This window comes from Penicillium paradoxum (genome assembly GCF_028828445.1).
Source record: "Penicillium paradoxum strain IBT 22861 chromosome Unknown utg000003l_segment0_segment0, whole genome shotgun sequence".
NCBI classification, from domain to species: Eukaryota; Fungi; Ascomycota; class Eurotiomycetes; order Eurotiales; family Aspergillaceae; genus Penicillium; species Penicillium paradoxum.
This window is the reverse complement of record NW_026643181.1, coordinates 3,579,032-3,595,961: the sequence shown is the minus strand read 5'-3', so window position 1 is coordinate 3,595,961 and position 16,930 is coordinate 3,579,032. Positions and strand designations below refer to the sequence as shown.

The 16,930-nt window shown below is 50.9% G+C and overlaps 10 protein-coding genes across 10 annotated transcripts; 6 read left to right on the top strand and 4 right to left on the bottom strand.

Moving 5' to 3' along the window:
• Positions 1–9: 9 nt before the first annotated feature.
• Positions 10–525, bottom strand: N7457_003191 (uncharacterized protein; the record flags this gene model as incomplete). Its single annotated transcript, XM_057174236.1, has 1 exon — positions 10–525. One exon carries the CDS (start codon positions 523–525, stop codon positions 10–12), a length of 516 nt encoding a protein of 171 aa, XP_057034387.1.
• A 686-nt stretch (positions 526–1,211) lies between these two features.
• On the bottom strand, positions 1,212–1,982 carry N7457_003190 (sugar O-acetyltransferase; the record flags this gene model as incomplete). The annotated part of the gene is made up of 3 exons (XM_057174235.1): positions 1,212–1,289; positions 1,344–1,740; positions 1,822–1,982. The coding sequence occupies 3 exons, from the start codon at positions 1,980–1,982 to the stop codon at positions 1,212–1,214; spliced, it is 636 nt and encodes a 211-aa protein (XP_057034386.1).
• Positions 1,983–2,321: 339 nt separating this feature from the next.
• Positions 2,322–3,261, top strand: N7457_003189 (protein-S-isoprenylcysteine carboxyl O-methyltransferase; the record flags this gene model as incomplete). The annotated part of the gene is made up of 2 exons (XM_057174234.1): positions 2,322–3,114; positions 3,176–3,261. 2 exons carry the CDS (start codon positions 2,322–2,324, stop codon positions 3,259–3,261), a joined length of 879 nt encoding a protein of 292 aa, XP_057034385.1.
• Positions 3,262–3,421: 160 nt separating this feature from the next.
• pex8 (putative peroxisomal membrane protein Pex17) lies at positions 3,422–5,655 on the bottom strand (the record flags this gene model as incomplete). The annotated part of the gene is made up of 4 exons (XM_057174233.1): positions 3,422–3,964; positions 4,015–4,463; positions 4,518–5,515; positions 5,582–5,655. The coding sequence occupies 4 exons, from the start codon at positions 5,653–5,655 to the stop codon at positions 3,422–3,424; spliced, it is 2,064 nt and encodes a 687-aa protein (XP_057034384.1).
• Positions 5,656–5,929: 274 nt separating this feature from the next.
• On the top strand, positions 5,930–6,408 carry N7457_003187 (uncharacterized protein; the record flags this gene model as incomplete). Its single annotated transcript, XM_057174232.1, has 2 exons — positions 5,930–6,219; positions 6,288–6,408. The coding sequence occupies 2 exons, from the start codon at positions 5,930–5,932 to the stop codon at positions 6,406–6,408; spliced, it is 411 nt and encodes a 136-aa protein (XP_057034383.1).
• A 289-nt stretch (positions 6,409–6,697) lies between these two features.
• On the bottom strand, positions 6,698–8,696 carry N7457_003186 (WD40 repeat domain-containing protein; the record flags this gene model as incomplete). The annotated part of the gene is made up of 4 exons (XM_057174231.1): positions 6,698–8,101; positions 8,164–8,364; positions 8,415–8,530; positions 8,612–8,696. The coding sequence occupies 4 exons, from the start codon at positions 8,694–8,696 to the stop codon at positions 6,698–6,700; spliced, it is 1,806 nt and encodes a 601-aa protein (XP_057034382.1).
• A 444-nt stretch (positions 8,697–9,140) lies between these two features.
• On the top strand, positions 9,141–10,808 carry N7457_003185 (putative diacylglycerol O-acyltransferase (DgaT); the record flags this gene model as incomplete). Its single annotated transcript, XM_057174230.1, has 4 exons — positions 9,141–9,393; positions 9,449–9,489; positions 9,547–10,543; positions 10,591–10,808. The coding sequence occupies 4 exons, from the start codon at positions 9,141–9,143 to the stop codon at positions 10,806–10,808; spliced, it is 1,509 nt and encodes a 502-aa protein (XP_057034381.1).
• A 477-nt stretch (positions 10,809–11,285) lies between these two features.
• N7457_003184 (MAPEG family protein) lies at positions 11,286–11,920 on the top strand (the record flags this gene model as incomplete). The annotated part of the gene is made up of 3 exons (XM_057174229.1): positions 11,286–11,317; positions 11,380–11,515; positions 11,636–11,920. 3 exons carry the CDS (start codon positions 11,286–11,288, stop codon positions 11,918–11,920), a joined length of 453 nt encoding a protein of 150 aa, XP_057034380.1.
• Positions 11,921–12,287: 367 nt separating this feature from the next.
• Positions 12,288–13,170, top strand: pyrG (orotidine-5'-phosphate decarboxylase pyrG; the record flags this gene model as incomplete). The annotated part of the gene is made up of 2 exons (XM_057174228.1): positions 12,288–12,444; positions 12,497–13,170. The coding sequence occupies 2 exons, from the start codon at positions 12,288–12,290 to the stop codon at positions 13,168–13,170; spliced, it is 831 nt and encodes a 276-aa protein (XP_057034379.1).
• A 1,146-nt stretch (positions 13,171–14,316) lies between these two features.
• Positions 14,317–16,341, top strand: N7457_003182 (allantoate permease family MFS transporter; the record flags this gene model as incomplete). Its single annotated transcript, XM_057174227.1, has 7 exons — positions 14,317–14,569; positions 14,693–14,788; positions 14,870–15,075; positions 15,156–15,575; positions 15,655–16,003; positions 16,061–16,241; positions 16,290–16,341. The coding sequence occupies 7 exons, from the start codon at positions 14,317–14,319 to the stop codon at positions 16,339–16,341; spliced, it is 1,557 nt and encodes a 518-aa protein (XP_057034378.1).
• Between the last annotated feature and the right edge of the window lie 589 nt (positions 16,342–16,930).

Below are 16,930 nucleotides of genomic sequence, written 5' to 3'. Positions count from 1 at the left end.
AGAGAGGTGTCACATCTTGTATCTCAATGATCTCCGGTTCGTCTTGTTCCCGCACCACTTGACCCAGCGGCATCCAGTTGGATGTTTTCGGATCTTGATCAATATCTTCGGGTTCAGCAACTTCAATTTTTGGGCTTCGGGGGTCGAGGGTGAGGAGGGAAGGGAAATAACGTTAGGAGTGGTATCGGTGTGTTGTTGAAGCTCCAGGTCGTTGTCTGGAAGCTCAGGGTCTGAGGGAAGGAGGGAGGGAGTCATGGCAGGAGATTTTGTGTTGATGGTGACTCTGCTGGCCGGATTGCCAGAATCCGACGTTTGATCCATGTCTGAAGCAGGTGCGATGGAGGCAGTACGCGAGGTTCCTTCCAGAGACAAGGTTGGGCTCACGCGGCTTCCAGAGTCGAGACGCGGACGTTTCCGGGTCGCCTGAGGATCAAGATCCTCCATGAAGTCGCTAATGAATGGAGACTCTTCGATTAAGGGTGTGTGAGGTGGGGTGTAAGAGCTATCTGGCGGGGGTTCAGCCATGTCATTTTCCGCGCGTAGGAGATCCGAGGCCGTTGAAATGACGCGCAAACCGGAGGCTGTACAAGAAGGAATGTGTGGGAAAAGAAGGGAGGTTAAAATTCAAGAGAAGAGATTGATTGGGAGAGAGGGAGAGGTAAAGGAAAGTCTCAGAAAAGATAGAGCGGTCGACAGCTTTTTTGGGGGACGCGCCAGGATCAGTGACGTTGTTCGGGTGGAGAGCGACAGGGCGATTCTGAACAAAGCACTACCAAGCTTCTGTTGCGCCCATTTGCTGTGACTGATTATTGTGCCATTTGATTGCCCATTGCAAAGAACAAAACAAAAAAAAAAGAATCATACACTGAACACCTAGCAGGTTGCTCGCAAACGCTACTGCCTACCTCAATGGTCTAAGTACTTCGTGCTCTCTCCGTACAGTGAACGGCCAAATGCACAGCCCCTTATGCGGCCCTGTGCATCGAGTCTGGACTCTTGGCATTCGTTCTCGAGCTTCTGTTTGATCTCGTCAAAAAATCAAGTTGGAGCAGCTAGCAGTTTCATCGACTATCATGATCTATATCGTGGTCTGGACCAGCCGTGCATAGCGTTAATGTAACACGCAGTATCTTTGACCTTCAGGCTTTCAGACATGCAGATCACTAGCAACTGCGATGTCGCTCCAATACCCATAAGCTTGACAGAGCCAACTACTCTGTCATTGTTGTTTCAATCCGGCGGATAATCCGAGCTGGGTTCCCAGCTGCCACATGGAAAGCAGGCACATCCTACAAACAAAGTCAGGAACGCTTATACAGCGCCGTCTATGAAAGACTGCATACCTTTGTAACCACACTTCCAGCCCCAATTGTTGCCCCTTTGCCAATGGTGACGCCTGGAAGAACAATCACATTCCCACCGAGCCAGCAGTCCTCTCCGATCACAATTGGCTTGCCACTCTCTGGGCCTTCAAGGCCATTTCGCAGGGCGGGATCCAGCGGATGATACCCAGAGAACAAGTTCACATTAGGACCAAACATAGTGCGGGCTCCCACGGTGATCGGACAGGTGTCAATGAAGACACAGTTGAAGTTGACAAAGACCCCAGCTCCAAGCTTCACGTTGAACCCGTAGTCGATTTTCACCGGAGCTTCAACCCAGGGTTCTTGTGCAAAAAGAGCCTCATCGGCAACAGGGTCATCCAATTTTGGTGGCAGAGGCGTTTTGTCCTCGGTGATACTGTATGAGGCTTTAGCACTCAATTATATACTTGTAGTGCCAGATCGAAGTAAATCAACCGGTGGACTCCATGCTACTTACTCTCTCCACATCTCAACCAGACGCCGACGAGGGACCTCCTCCGAGCTATTAAAGCGATTACAAGCCCATTTACAGCGCGTCCGAGCCGCAATCAAGTCTGGTGTGAAGGCACGGTAGAGCTCCCCGCGGAGCATCTTCTCTCTCTCAGTGGGCTGCGACATGGTTACGACAGAGCTAGCGGTCGCATATGAAAACAGGAAGAAGAAATAGCGGACTCCAGACGCTACTATGTCTCCTCATATTTAAGCCCGAGATCTGAGAGCCCCTCGAGCTAATACCATGTGGGGTTCTCGGGGGTTGGATGTGTCATGTCGGGCAAAGGCGCCGATGCAAAACAATACAACTCGCTTGAGATTGTTCTCAAACAATGAAACCGACACTCGTCCACTGACAACACCCACTATTTAAATCTCGCCAATCCCTCGAAAATGTGCCCATCGTCGTGAAACCTCACAAGATCAAAGGCTTGCTCACCTTCCAATCCCTAATTTCTTTTGACAATGTCCGTATCCGCAACAACCTCTGGCGCAGACCCAAACGTTTCCAACTTCATACACACCCTCAAACCAATGCACAACCGCACCGCCAGCAACGTCTCGTCCTCCTCCGAAGCCTCGAGCGATGCTCCTAACGTCGATACCGCAATCTACCCAGATGGCAAGATGTCACTGGCGGGGATCTCGCTGCGTGCCATGCTCCTCGGAACCAGTTTCGGGCTGACAGCCAGCTTGACGCTGTTCCTGAGCACCGTACACGAGACCCCACTCTGGCGCGTGCCCTTCTTCATCGCCTCCCTGAGCCTATTCCACTTCTTGGAGTTCTACGTGACGGCACGTTACAACACACGGTACGCGACTGTGTCCGCGTTCCTGCTGTCGTCAAATGGATGGGCATACAATGTTGCACACGGGTCTGCCGTTGTAGAGTGTCTTGTGTCGCATATTTTCTGGCCTGGACAGACTGTTGCTACGCGGATGCTCAGTGTGACGGAACCGTTCTTCGGAAGCTCGGTTTCGTTATTGCTGGTTGGGGGATTTGTGCTTCTGTTGATCGGACAGGTCATTCGGACGATTGCAATGGCGCAGGCTGCTAGTAACTTCAACCACCATGTGCAGAGTCGGCATCAGGAGGGCCATGTTCTGGTCAAGACTGGTTTATATCAGTATCTGCGGCATCCAAGCTACTTTGGCTTCTTCTGGTGGGGTCTAGGAACGCAGCTTATCCTAGGTAATATCGTCTGCTTTGTTGGCTATGCCTTGGTGCTGTGGCGGTTCTTCTCATCCCGTATCAAGCGTAAGTTATCTACGGTTCTTGTGTGCGGATTTTTTTTACTGATTGATTCGTTTATTTACAGGCGAGGAAGCTTACTTGATATCCTTCTTTGGCGATGAGTATATCGAATACCGCAAGACCACCCCAGTGGGTATTCCGGGCATTTAATGTCGGGGATTATAGCAAAAATAGATTTGTTTGTAGACACTACGATATGCGAATAAACATAGCGCTAGGCGCGATCCATTGGGAATATAGTATATCGTACCCCACCCGTAGGCGTAAGAGCTTCAATCCTTCAAGCTATCTACATTACATACTGGCATCATTATAGCTTACTTTCCGGTGCCACGCCTCCGACCGCGCCACTCATGTAAGGTCCATTTTCATCTGAGTCGCCTGGGGTGGGCTCAGAACCGAAAAGGACAAGCTCACGTCCACCTTGAGAGCTCCACCAAGTGACACAGCAGTGAGCTCGATCAACGTCCATTTCGCCGCCGGCAAGGGCTTCCCAGAAGCGCTCAATACAAGTATGTCGCATATGACGGTCGGAGATTGTGTTAATCAATTGCGCCGCTAGGGGAAGCCATTCTTTTAGGTCGTTCACTTGGAGGAATGAGAGGGAATCAAGGAGAGCAAGCGTCAGAACGGCTTGTTCGGAGACAGGTGGACTCTGGCTCATATCCGGATTTGGGCCCTGCGGCGGTAGTGGTGTCGACGAGGCGTTCAAAGCACGGTCGTGAACAACCTCCAGCAAGATAGAGGGTAGAAGGGGTTGGGTATTTGCTAAGGGTGAAGGGGGTGCTGTAATTTGGATGACAGTCTTGAAAGCAAGACGGAATTGACGCGCGGAAAGGTTATTGGGGAAAACCTATGTATAGTTAGAGGCTATTTCCATATATCAGCGACGGTATAACTCACAGTGAAAAGGGTTTCAATATAGAAAGGCAGATGTTTGGCAGCCAAATCCGAATTGTGGGGGATGGCGAAGACGACAAGCACTAGACTGTGGGCAGCCTCGAAGATTTCCAATAAGAGGCTGTTGGCACCTGCTGCAAGATACGGAAAAGCCGCAGATAAAAGTAGTTCTTCGTTTGTCTCTGACGACAGAACAAGAGGGAAATGCTCTGCCACATTCAAGAAGAAAAGATCCAAACATCTTTCGACTGGATGCGCGGGTATTTGCCCAATTTCACTTGGCTTGATGCTTCGCAGGAAGTTCTCGGCAAGAACGGGATATTGCGAGAGGATATCTATGGCTGCCAGCAGCACAAACGTCTGCTGCGAGGAGGCATTCTGTCCAATTCGAGAAGAAATGAAATACATGTTGCGAAGGATGTGAAGGCATTGCATTGAAAGGTATGGTGCGCCTAGAGGGAGCATGGTTAGCACATAAAAAACATAGCAACTTGGTTGTTACTTACTACTGCCAGCAGCAAGAACCGGGTCATTGATAGTTCTCCCCAGGACGGCCCGAAGGGTAATAACTACCGAATACAAGCAATTTCGCAACGTTTTCCAAAGTGCAGGAAGTGTAATTTCCCGGGACTCTGCATCAAGAAACTCGGCTTCCTCCGCAACGTCGATCTCAGACAACTTATTTTGCCGCCACTGGACCATAAGTGTCCGAACGAAGTCCGCAAGGTAATCAACCGTCTGCGCGACGATCCTCGGATCCCGGACATTATCCACGGAATGCGCGATAAGACGGGACAAAGGACCTAGGGTTGAAACAAGCGGACGAGCAGCTATTGCTGACACAATACCAAATGTCGGGGAGTTGGATGACCAGCGGAACTGCTTTCCGGGGGCCTCAACAACATCCTGATCAATGGATCCCAAGAAATAACCACCTGCGAGGCCTTCAGAGGACAAATATGCCGACTGAATCATCGTGGGAAGCAAACGATCATAATCAAACTTGCTCCTCTCAAGATCCGACAAGAGCTCGAAGGTATAGTTCAAAACCATAGTAATACATTGTCCATCGATGCCGATCTCGGAGTCCAGCTCCTCCAGCGCCAATTGCGTTGCTCTCGCAAGAGCTGACTCAAGCTTTACCCGAATATGCCGTGGTAAGCCTTGTCGGTTCTGTCCTTCGAATCCCATAAGGATACCGCCGAGCAAAAGCATGTGCCTCCACCGCGGGGACTTATCATCGGCACCCTCAGCGACCGCCTTAACCCACGCCTCGCACTCAATTTTCCTGTTTCGTCCGTATGGTATTCGGGGCTCCTCATGACTATCATTCTGCAAGACGGCGATAGCGGCGGTATTAAAGATGCTGAGGATCTTGCGACACGATTGGAGGTCAACGGGGTGACTCCAAAGCGAAGGCGCAGCGAGTAGTTGTGAAGATAGCAGTGTCAAATTCAAGGGATTTCCCAGCATTGACAGAAAGCTGGTAGCTGTCGGAAGAAGACTAAAATCGATATGCCGTTAGCCTGACGTTGGCCTTAGTGATCGGATTGGGGATATGGGCACCGACCCAGAGGCATCTTGAAAGCTGGAAGTCGCCTGCAGCGACCGCAACAGAGTAGCCAATGAGCGTTCCGTGGCCATTGGGGATGAGACTAGAGGAATAGGGATAATCCCAGACAAGAAGCTCTACATCGCTCAGGGAGTGAGATGATCAACCGCGGAGAACCCCAGATCAACCGAGGTCCGGGTGTAGCGCCAAACAGTGCAAACAAGCATCGTCATCCCCTTGGAGCCTTCCAGACTTGGCTTGTTTTTGTTATACGCATTAGCTACAACCCAAAGTGACTGTCCTCATTTATATGCCATGCTTCGATGATTGATTCTTGCTGCAGCTGATCGGGTGCAGCTACTCTCCATGGCCAACAACCGAGTTCCGATCAACTACGAAGTACCTGCTTTCCCGTCATTATATGATCCCTTGCCGGCGCATCACGAGCAATCATACTACCTATACTACACAAAGGACATATGGCGCTTCACATTCTACTGGACATTGGTTTTTTATGCCGTGACACATCTTACAGTCGCTGGGTGTGCAGTATTGACCCATTTTCGTAACTGGAAGGTGATATGGGTTGTACCATTGGTGTACAGCTTTGTTGCAGCCCTGGAAGCACTTATAGCTGGAAGTATAGTTGGTGTTGTGTAAGTATATCACTTGAAATCTAGCCTCCTCGCAAGGATTGGGTAGCTGACGTATTCGAGGTGAATAGTCTCGGCGCGGTGTATGAAGCAGGCAACTTCAGAATGTCAACTTGGCTGCCGATGGTATGGGGTGGTGTCAATGTGATGGTGCTTATTGTCACCAGCTTCCCCATGCAAGGTGGGCTTTGAATAATAATCTTACCCACGACCAACCTTCGACCATTTCGCACATAGTCACTCCCTTGTCTATATCGATATAACAAACATGGATTTGCGGCTACATCCAATCAACCTACACATCCAGAGATAATAATTGCTGTTGAGACTTTCGAAACGCCTGGAATTTCATATGATACAGCTGGGATTGAATATCATCTCAAATAACGCCGTTGCCCCGCGTGAAAGTATGTAGCCATGCTATGTCCTTTACGCCAATGCCAAGCCTGTAATGCGCAATTCAATCAAATATCCATTTTCATCACTGTCTCCGATTGCCATCAGGCATACCACCACCATGCAAACCAGGCAAGCCACCAAATCCACCGGGGAAGCCTGGGTTATTCGCCAAAGCTTGGAGGTTGAGATTCTGCGGCATGGGGAAGCCCTGGAGTTGTTTCTGCAATTGTGCTAGATCCATATTCATCGGAGGGGCTCCGGCCATACCCTGCGGCATGGGGAAGCCATGCATTCCAGGTGTGGGGGTGTTCGACTGTGATGGGGGGTGCGTAGACATGAGAGCAGCTAAACGGCCAGGATCCATCCCACCCATAGCACCATCCAGTCCTGGCTGGCGAGGCTGGGCGCTGCCAATGCCAGGTAGCAAGCCTGGAACATCGGTCTGAGGGCCGGCCGGCGGCGCACTTTGAATACCTGGCAGAGCGGGGCCGCCTGGTCGTCGTTGGTCGACCAAGCTGTCGGCCTCATCTTGCATTTCTTGCTCCTCTTCTTCACGCATTTGTTTCCGGCCGAAGCCGCGGTTCCACGTTCCCTGGGCTTCTGCGGCCTCCTCCCCGATGTGGAATCGGTCTTTCATGTAGCTAGTCTCCCCGGGTCGAGTCCGTGACCAGAATCGAGTGAAGTTATCTTTAGATCCAGAAGCCAAGATATGGCCCAATGGGTGCCAGTCTAGTGACCAAATCGTAGCACCGTGCGCGTATTGCACTCGGTGTGCCGGGTAGATCACTTGGGGCGGAGTATTGGTCGGGTCCGGGCTATCGTATGGAGCCACGGTAGGAATCTGGCCAGCCGGGAGGTTGGGCTCATCCAGTAGATAATGATAGAGAGAACCATCCTCGGCACCAGTCGAGATCAAGTTACTGTGAATAGGATGCCATGTCAAAGAAGAAACCGGTTTTTCATGGCCTCGCAAAATGCAGATATCGCGCATCATACGTAGATCAAATACTCTCGCGGTCTGGTCGCGCGAAGAAGTTGCAAGAAGATTGTTGTTCACCCGCGAGAATCGGGTGGATGTGACAGTGTTTTTATGGCTATGAAGGGTCGTCAAGCAGCGGCCAGTGCGAGGGTCCCAGAACTTGACCTGGTGGTCTTTTGATCCAGAAACGATCAAGCCCTTGGTTGGGTGCCAGTCGCAGGACTTGACATCCCAGTTGTGTCCAGTCAATGTCGCATCGGCCGTTCGGGTTGCGAAGTCGAAAATCTTGAGTGTGGTGTCATCGGACGCTGAAAGGAACTTGGTATCGCTCGGTGCCCAAGCCAAATCACGAACTGCATCATGATGTGCGTCATCAATTGTTTCAACATTGTTAAAGTTAGGTCGCCAGTATTTGATGTCGCCTCTTTGTCCACCGGAGACCAGCCAGTCCTGGCTATGGGCCCAAGCCAAGGAGGTGACACCGGCTTGGATTTGATCGTAGTGTGCCTGGAACAAACAGCCAGCGCATGTTAGCAAGAACATAATCCGTGGACGGTGGGAAAACGCACATCCATGACCGTCTCAAAGTTGAACGCTGTTCCATTCCAAAGCATAAACTCTCCCGTATGACCGCCGGTCAACAGCCGCCTTCCTTCAGGAGTCCATCGTACTACAACAATGGGTTTCTTTGATTTTCCGATCGATTGGTGTAGGTGCCGCACAGGAATTGTATCGACGGCGGAGTATGGTCGCGCCATCGGGGGAAGAACCTGTCGCGAGTCAGTCTCTTTGTCCGCAAGAAATTTCGGTCGACACATACATCGACGGTAAAGCTGGCACTTGGTCGCTCAGTCTCCAATCGGTGTCCTCCTTTGTATCGCGGTTGCCGTGTTCGCATCCATTGTACCATCGAAGAGCCATAATCCGTGACAAGACCTGAGAGAGATGATGATCAGTCAGGCTCTGAACAAACAGAAGCTGAAGCAATCAAGTGCATTCAAAACAAAAAAGACATACGGGGTCTGCGAGGTCCAACTGGACCATCGAAATTCTTTCCAAATCGCCCTGGGCCATCGCCTCCATGTTCCTCGTAGTAGGCCATCGCGACCAGTCGATAAGCTGTAAAGGATCAAAGCTGTCAGGCTGCCAACATGAGGATCAAAATCAATTGGAGCGATTCTGAATACTGGGCCAGACCAGTGTCAAAGCCTCAAATAATAAAAATGAGATGCGGAGAGAGTTGAAGCTCTTGGGGCGCAGGATCCGTCCCTTGACCACCTGTGACGCTGATTGGCCGTGCGGCTTTATCTGCGAGCTTGCGCTATGATGTCTCCCCCGCCGTGTCCCAGTATTAAACCATGAACATTAGACTGTTCTGGCCCTTTTTGTCTTGTGTCCTTTGCATCTTTCCTCCTCTCTGACCCTTTTGACTGTCATTATCTCTGACCCTGATTGTTCGTTGCGACACCAACCCACTGTCATCCGTCGTTGCTCCGGTTTGAACGGAGCTCGACACAAGACACTTTGATTCTCCCGCCAAGGTCGGATGGGCGTTAAAATGTCTTCTCACATAGAAGCTATTACGAGCGCTCGCGAGGTATCGCAGCCCAATTCCACAAATGGAACCGTTCAAGAGGGAGTCGAGGTCTCCCCGCCATCCATATCAACAGCAAAGAAACGCAGTAAATATCGTCATGTAGCTGCATACCACTCAGAAGCACGCCATTCCAGCCTTAGTCGCGAGGCTGAAGTGATGCCTAACTTCCTGGGGTTCAGAAATCTTATGGTTTTGGTATTGGGTAAGGATCACCCTGGGAATGACGATGTATGGAAGAGTGGCTAATATTCCTACAGTGGCAATGAACCTACGATTGATTATTGAGAACTTTATGAAAGTGCGTGACCAACCTGCCCAGTTACTCTGTCAATTTCATCACTAATACACAGTACAGTATGGTGTGCTAATCTGTATCAAATGCCATGATTATCGCAAGCAAGATCTCGTGCTCGGGTCCATACTATTTGCCTCGGTACCCTGTCATTTGCTCGTGGCATATATTATTGAGCTATCAGCTGCCAGGGCAGCCAAGCAGACAGTGGGCCGCCAGAAGAAGACAGAGAAAGAAAAAGAACATGATCAGAAGGTCTTCCAGTCAACGTGGCCGTACACAGCATTTTTGCACACCCTGAATGCCACATTGTGCCTTGCGGTAACCAGTTTCGTGGTGTACTTTTACATCCACCATCCCGGTATTGGGACAATATGCGAGCTGCATGCGATCATTGTGTGGCTAAAGAATTGCTCTTACGCTTTCACGAACCGAGATCTCCGTCTCGCGCTGCTCAACCCCTCTGCAGACCCAGGTTTACCTGAAATATACTCCTCATGCCCCTATCCGAGGAATATCACCATCAATAACCTGGCATACTTCTGGCTTGCGCCGACGCTAGTTTACCAACCTGTCTATCCGCGCACACCATCTATCCGGTGGTCGTTTGTCGCAAAGCGCCTTTCAGAGTTCGTGGTCCTGGCAATGTTCATCTGGCTTTTATCCGCGCAATATGCTGCGCCGGTATTGCGTAACTCGATTGATAAAATCGCAATCATGGACATCGCCTCCATCCTGGAACGGGTTATGAAGCTGTCCACTATCTCACTAATTATTTGGCTTGCCGGGTTCTTCGCAGGGTTCCAGGCGCTATTGAATGCCTTGGCCGAGGTTATGCGTTTTGGAGACCGCGAATTCTATACCGACTGGTGGAACAGCTCCAGTTTGGGTGCCTATTGGCGATCTTGGAATCGCCCTGTTTATCTGTTCATGAAGAGACATGTCTTCTCCCCCCTTGTGGGTCGTGGATGGAGTCCCCTAGCTGCAAGTGTAGTGGTTTTCACACTCTCTGCCGTGCTTCACGAAATGCTCGTGGGAATCCCCACACATAACCTCATTGGTAATTTCCTACACCCTTATTACAGCTCACATACTAATCATGTCCAGGTGTGGCATTCTTTGGAATGATGTTTCAACTGCCCCTAATGACTCTCACCGCGCCATTGGATAATATGCGCGGCCCCCAAGGCAGGGTGATCGGAAACTGTATCTTCTGGGTCAGCTTTTGTCTGGTTGGACAGCCACTTGGAGCTCTCCTGTACTTCTTTGCTTGGCAAGCTAAGTATGGCAGCGTGAGTAAGATAGCTCCCAGCGTGGCAGGATGAACTCAACATCGAATAATGGGCATCCGGTCTATGGCACGTTCCTTGACATATACTGGATCGTATTGCTCTCCATGCACATATCAATGTGGGATCAATGCTAGACAGCATCCTTGTTTAATATGACTGACTGGTTACTCTACCTCTTTCCTTCACTGTGAATTTCAATCAGTTTGTTGTTGGGACCTAGGTGGCATTATGGGTCGTGAAAGAAAGATAGGCCGAAGAACGTATGATTTAGTAATTAAGAAAGGCCAACTAGGCCACATCTCAAATACAACCCCTGTTTAAACAGAATGGGCGTTGGTCCCCGGGAGAAACGGCCGAATTTGGTGAAACGGCTAAATTAGTTGCACCGACGGGAGCTCGGAACCTGTCCTCCCCGATACTTAATTGTGTCCATATAAAAGAGCTTCCCCAGATTCAAAACAATCAACAATCCACTACTTTGCATCATCTCAAATCCTCAAATCTCTCATCATGGTCGCAATCACTCTTCCTGAGAACTATGGGTACGTGCAGTTACTCCTATATCAACCTCGGACCCTTGTGCCAAGGCTAATGGTTTTTCCAGCGCTGTCATTGCCGTCGCACTAGGCGCCATCCCAGTCCTGGCTTACATTCATGGCGCTATCACCACCAGCCTGCGTAAGGAGGCTAAGATGCCCTACCCCCACAGCTATGCTTCAATCGAGCAGTGCAAGGAAAACGTGCGTATTACTTCCCAGCCTTGACGGGCGGCCTCGGCAAATTCCCAAAATCGATAGTTGCATACGATGTACTACGTATGTGTCAAGTGGCGAGAGACATTCACTGAACTTATTATATAGCCCAAAGCCGAGCAATTCAACTGCGCCCAGCGTGCGCACGCCAATTTCTCCGAGAATGCCCCACAGACCATGCTCTTCATCCTGGTCGCCGGACTGATGCACCCCAACTACGCCACTGCTTTGGGCGCCTCCTGGGTTTTCTTCCGCACTCTGTTCATGTACGGCTATGTGTACTCGGGCAAGCCCCAGGGCCAGGGTCGCTACATGGGAATCTTCTGCTGGCTTTCGCAAGGTGCTCTGTGGGGATTGTCTGTTTTCGGTGTGGGCCGCAGTCTGCTGGCCTAGGAGCTTGAAGCGGCAGAATTTTGGTCTCTTACAACCCTCAAAGCGCAGGCGTTCTTTCAAATATTATACCGCAATTGATGATACATTCTCATATCCAGTAATGAATGTCAACTGCTCTCGTACATACTAAGATGAGCCCCGATTAAGTGGGTGCTGCGGGTCCTCGGCAGAAAAAGTTCCCCGGTCTTCGGTCGTCGACTCGACGAAGTTTGTCTTGTCGATTACTCTGCTCTTGGACCTCTAGAGAACTTTTCATTCCTGAGACATTTGCCATCTAGCTTACATTCTTCTTGCTCAACCCTCAGAAGTATACCCACATCTTGCTATATACGCAACTACCTACATCTTCACCCCCACCAACCCCGCCATGTCGTCCAAGTCGCAATTGACCTATGGCGCCCGCGCCCAATCGCACCCTAACCCCCTTGCACGCAAGCTCTTCCAAGTCGCTGAAGAAAAGAAGAGCAATGTGACCGTCTCCGCCGACGTGACCACCACAAAGGAGCTCCTGGACCTCGCCGACCGTACGTGGACCTGCACCCTCCGATGAAACAGCCCACTAACACCTATCTCCAGGCCTGGGCCCTTACATCGCCGTGATCAAAACTCACATCGACATCCTCTCCGACTTCAGCCAAGAAACAATCGATGGCCTGAACGCACTAGCGGCCAAGCACAACTTCCTGATCTTCGAAGATCGCAAGTTCATCGATATCGGCAACACAGTCCAAAAGCAATACCACAATGGCACCCTGCGCATCTCCGAATGGGCCCACATCATCAATTGCTCCATCCTGCCAGGTGAGGGCATCGTCGAGGCCCTCGCGCAAACCGCCCAGGCCTCGGACTTCCCTTATGGCTCCGAGCGTGGCCTCCTCATCCTCGCCGAGATGACCTCCAAGGGCTCTCTTGCAACAGGCGCCTACACCTCCGCCTCCGTCGATATCGCCCGCAAGTACCCCAGCTTCGTGCTGGGCTTTGTCTCGACCCGGTCATTGGGCGAGGTCGAGTCCACAGAGGCGCCCGCGCAGGACGAGGACTTTGTCGTTTTCACCACGGGTGTCAACCTCTCGTCCAAGGGCGACAAGCTCGGACAGCAGTACCAGACACCGCAGTCGGCTGTGGGGCGCGGTGCAGACTTTATCATCTCTGGCCGCGGCATCTATGCCGCTGCGGACCCTGTCGAGGCCGCTAAGCAGTACCAGCAGCAAGGGTGGGAGGCGTATCTGGCTCGCGTGGCTGGGCAATAGAGCGATCCCATCCCTCAATCTCCTATATGTATATGCGTGATGATGCACAATGAAAATTCTATATTTGATGGCGTGGCTAGATAAACTTCTTGCGGCTTGTTTTCTGACATCAGGGTCGTGCATTGTTCACGAGTCCACGAGTCTCTATGTAAGGGATGTCCCACAGGTGCCTGCGACGCAAGGGGATAGCAAGACCTCGTAGATCGGTGAATATCCGATCGTGGGTTTCGGGGGTTTGAGAGTTCCCACCATGCAGGTGCTCTCTGTAAGCCGCGGGTTTCAGCTCGTCTCGATCTTCGGTGAGATCTGCAACGATTCCTCGGGAAGCTGTGTAGATGTACACCGGTGAACTCCGTATACCACGGAGCTTCGGAGTGCAGAAGTCAGGCTATAAGGCTGATCAAAAGCCTTCTCCCACCTTGGCAACTGCATTGGCAAAGATAAGAGTGGCCACTGTACTTTTGGGTTCAGATCCATCTTCAATTCTACGATATCCCCATATCCCATATAAGTCTTGACGTAATTCCCCCGATCTCCCCCACATCTCGCACACTCCACAATGAGCCGCTTCGAGCTATTCCGACACACCGACAAGTTGGAACTCGCAGCACAATGACTTGATGCCCAGCAGATGCCCAGCAAATGCCCAGGCTCCCTCAATGCCGATCCATCCCCTCACCCCCTCTCTCCAGCGCCCAATAAGACACCTTGCAACGCCGCCAACCCCAGATGATCGGCCTCTTATCGTGGAGAGACCCACTGAATGGTGCCGCGTTGCTGCCCGTGCTGTGTTGCTTGATAGGAGGAGACGAGGCTCCATCTAACTCCAAAGATAACCATGGGCATGTGAGGTGAAACTATCCGGTTTTATGCGCCTAACCGAACCCTCAATTGGGGGTAGCGTTGGCCTACCTTGTATATACTCCGTAGCTGCCGGTCGTGCGGAGTTCTCACCGTTGTTCGTTTTTCGACTTATTTAGCTGTGCCCGCCCAGCTGTCTTTTCTTTTTCGTCTTATACATTATTTCCTTGCTCTTTCGTAGTTACTTTGTTTGACTTCGTGGGGATTGCATTTTATATTGCTCGACTTGGTTGACTGGGGCTGATCTATATTGTTCTTGTACTCCCCATCCTCCACCCCGGAAGCATGGCTTCAGAAGAAAAGGATTCCAGAATGTCCTCCGGCATTGACAACGGCATTGATGTTGAGAAATCTAAATATGTGGATCCAAAGATGGAGAAGCATTCGCACGATGCCGACGAGGCTATGAAGGCTATTTCTGCTCTTCAGGGTGAAACCATTGAGCTGGATGAAGCTACAAACCGCCGTTTGTTAAGTATTATTGATTGGCATATGATGCCCATCATGTGTTTGGTTTATGGAATGAATTATCTGGATAGTATGTGCATACCTTTCCTCGTTTTTGTCGCCACACAACGGAAGGATTTTATATTTGATCTCAATTACCTTGCTATTCTGGCTTGTGTGCAAGTACGATACTGATGTTTGGTGTGAATTATAGAGACCACTCTCTCGTATGCCAATGTCATGGGTATTAAAGATGATCTCAATCTCAAGGGAGATCAATACCAGTGGCTCGCGAGTTTGTTCTACTTCGGTATGTTTCATTCTTTTTCTTTTCCTGTCTTGGTTTGGTTTTTGGCCCGAGAGCATTGAATCTCATGGCTCTTGCGGATAGGTTATCTCGCTTGGGAATACCCAACCAACCGCCTCCTCCAGCGTCTGCCACTGGGGAAATATTCTGCAGCTTGTATCTTGATCTGGGGGGTGATTCTCTGCTGTTTCGCCGCTGTGAAGAACTATTCCGGCGCCATTGCCATCCGCTTTATGCTTGGTGTATTTGAAGCAGGCGTCACCCCGGGCTTTGCACTTTTGACCTCCCAGGTATGAACATCGTCCCTACCCTGTCCAAAGCATCAAGCTTGTAAGCTATAACCCAGCTGACCTCCCACCGTTGCCCACAGTGGTACACAAAACGAGAGCAAGGTAGCCGCGTCAACATCTGGTTCAGCTTCAATGGTGTGGGCCAGATCTTCGGCGGAGTTGTTGCCTACGGCATCGCCGCCGGCACCGAGAAGCACGGGTCCGCCATCGACCCGTGGAAGATTGTTTTCCTCGTCACCGGTCTGCTCACTGTCTGCCTGGGGCTGGTCTTCCTCTGGATTGTGCCGGACAGTCAACTCAACGCGCGCTGGCTGAGCGAAGAAGATCGGGTTCTAGCCATTGCACGTGTCCGCGTTAACCAACAGGGCATTGGAAACAAGCACTTCAAGATGTATCAGGTCAAGGAGACACTATTGGATCCCATGACGTGGGCGTTCTTCTTTTTTGCCATTATTGCCAGTATCCCGAATGGTGGTATCTCGAATTTCTTCAATGAATTGGTATGTTCATGATAATGATAACGTGCTATTGGAGGATCGTTGTCTCTGATGCCAACGCATGCTGACTTGACCATTCCAGATTAAAGGATTCGGCTATGAGGGCAAGGACAGTCTGATCCTGGGTGTCCCCGGTGGCGCTGTGGAGATCGTTGCGCTATTGCTCAATGGCTATGTGGGACATATCACGGACCAGCGCATCCTTGCCAGCTTGGGTGGGCTGGTCTCTGCCATCGTGGGGATGGTGCTCATTGTGGCGCTGCCTCTATCAAATAATGTCGGTCGCTTGATCGGCTACTATCTCACACAAGCCAGCCCAACCCCTTTTGTGGCACTGTTGTCGCTCATTTCGTCCAATATTGCCGGATACACCAAGAAGACGACCGTGGCAGCGTTGTACCTGATTGGATATTGTGTTGGCAATATCGTTGGTGAGGACTCCGTGCAGATGCGATAAACCGCACGGAAAATGGCTGACACATCTCCAGGCCCACAAACCTTCCGCCCCGAAGACGAACCCCGCTACGTCCCCGCCGAAGTGACCATTATCGTCTGCTGGGGCGTGTGTATCCTCCTGCTGGTCGGGATCTGGATGTGGTACCGTCGGGAGAATAAGAAGAAGATCCTGTTTACTGCCCGCCCGGAATATGTGAGACGGGAGAATCAAGAGTGCGTTTCCCCCCCCGCTGTCGTTTAGACTTCTGACTGTGTTTGCAGGTGGCTCGATCTCACCGATCGGGAGAATCCCGAGTTCCACTATTCTCTTTGAAGGGGACTTAAGAAGGGTTATTATTCGCTGAATTCATTGTTTTTGGGGATCTGCCCTTGTTTCCCCGTACAACGTAAATTCTCGTTGAGACCAGGGGTGTCCCAACACACGCTAACAGGTTTAGGAAAATCGGCTGCAGAACGTATGCCGAGCATATAGTTACTGCATAGCGTGCCCATCCCTCCCCCGTGTCTTATTTGCCGAGTCGTCATGATCGTCTCAACAGAGTTTGTGGAAATATGTGGGAATCTGCCATGTGGACCATTGGGCGTTCTTTGCCCCCGTACCCCCGGACGTTCCAAGGTTCTTTTTCACCTCTGCTAGCCTCCGGACTATATTAAGGCAGCCATACTGCTAGAGATGGTACGATAGCCATGATCGGAAGTGAAACCCCCTAATAGACGCCTGGATGGAGAATAACCCCTGCATTTAGCACTGCAGGGGCAGTGGCGCCTTTATTCGACGATCATGGGCTTCTAGACGCCGACCCCCACTCCGCTAAAATAGATGAGGAGCGGTGTGGGACATGAAATAAATAAAAGGGAAGAGTCTGGTGGATTCGACGTCTCAGTCTTCATTCCTTCCTTTT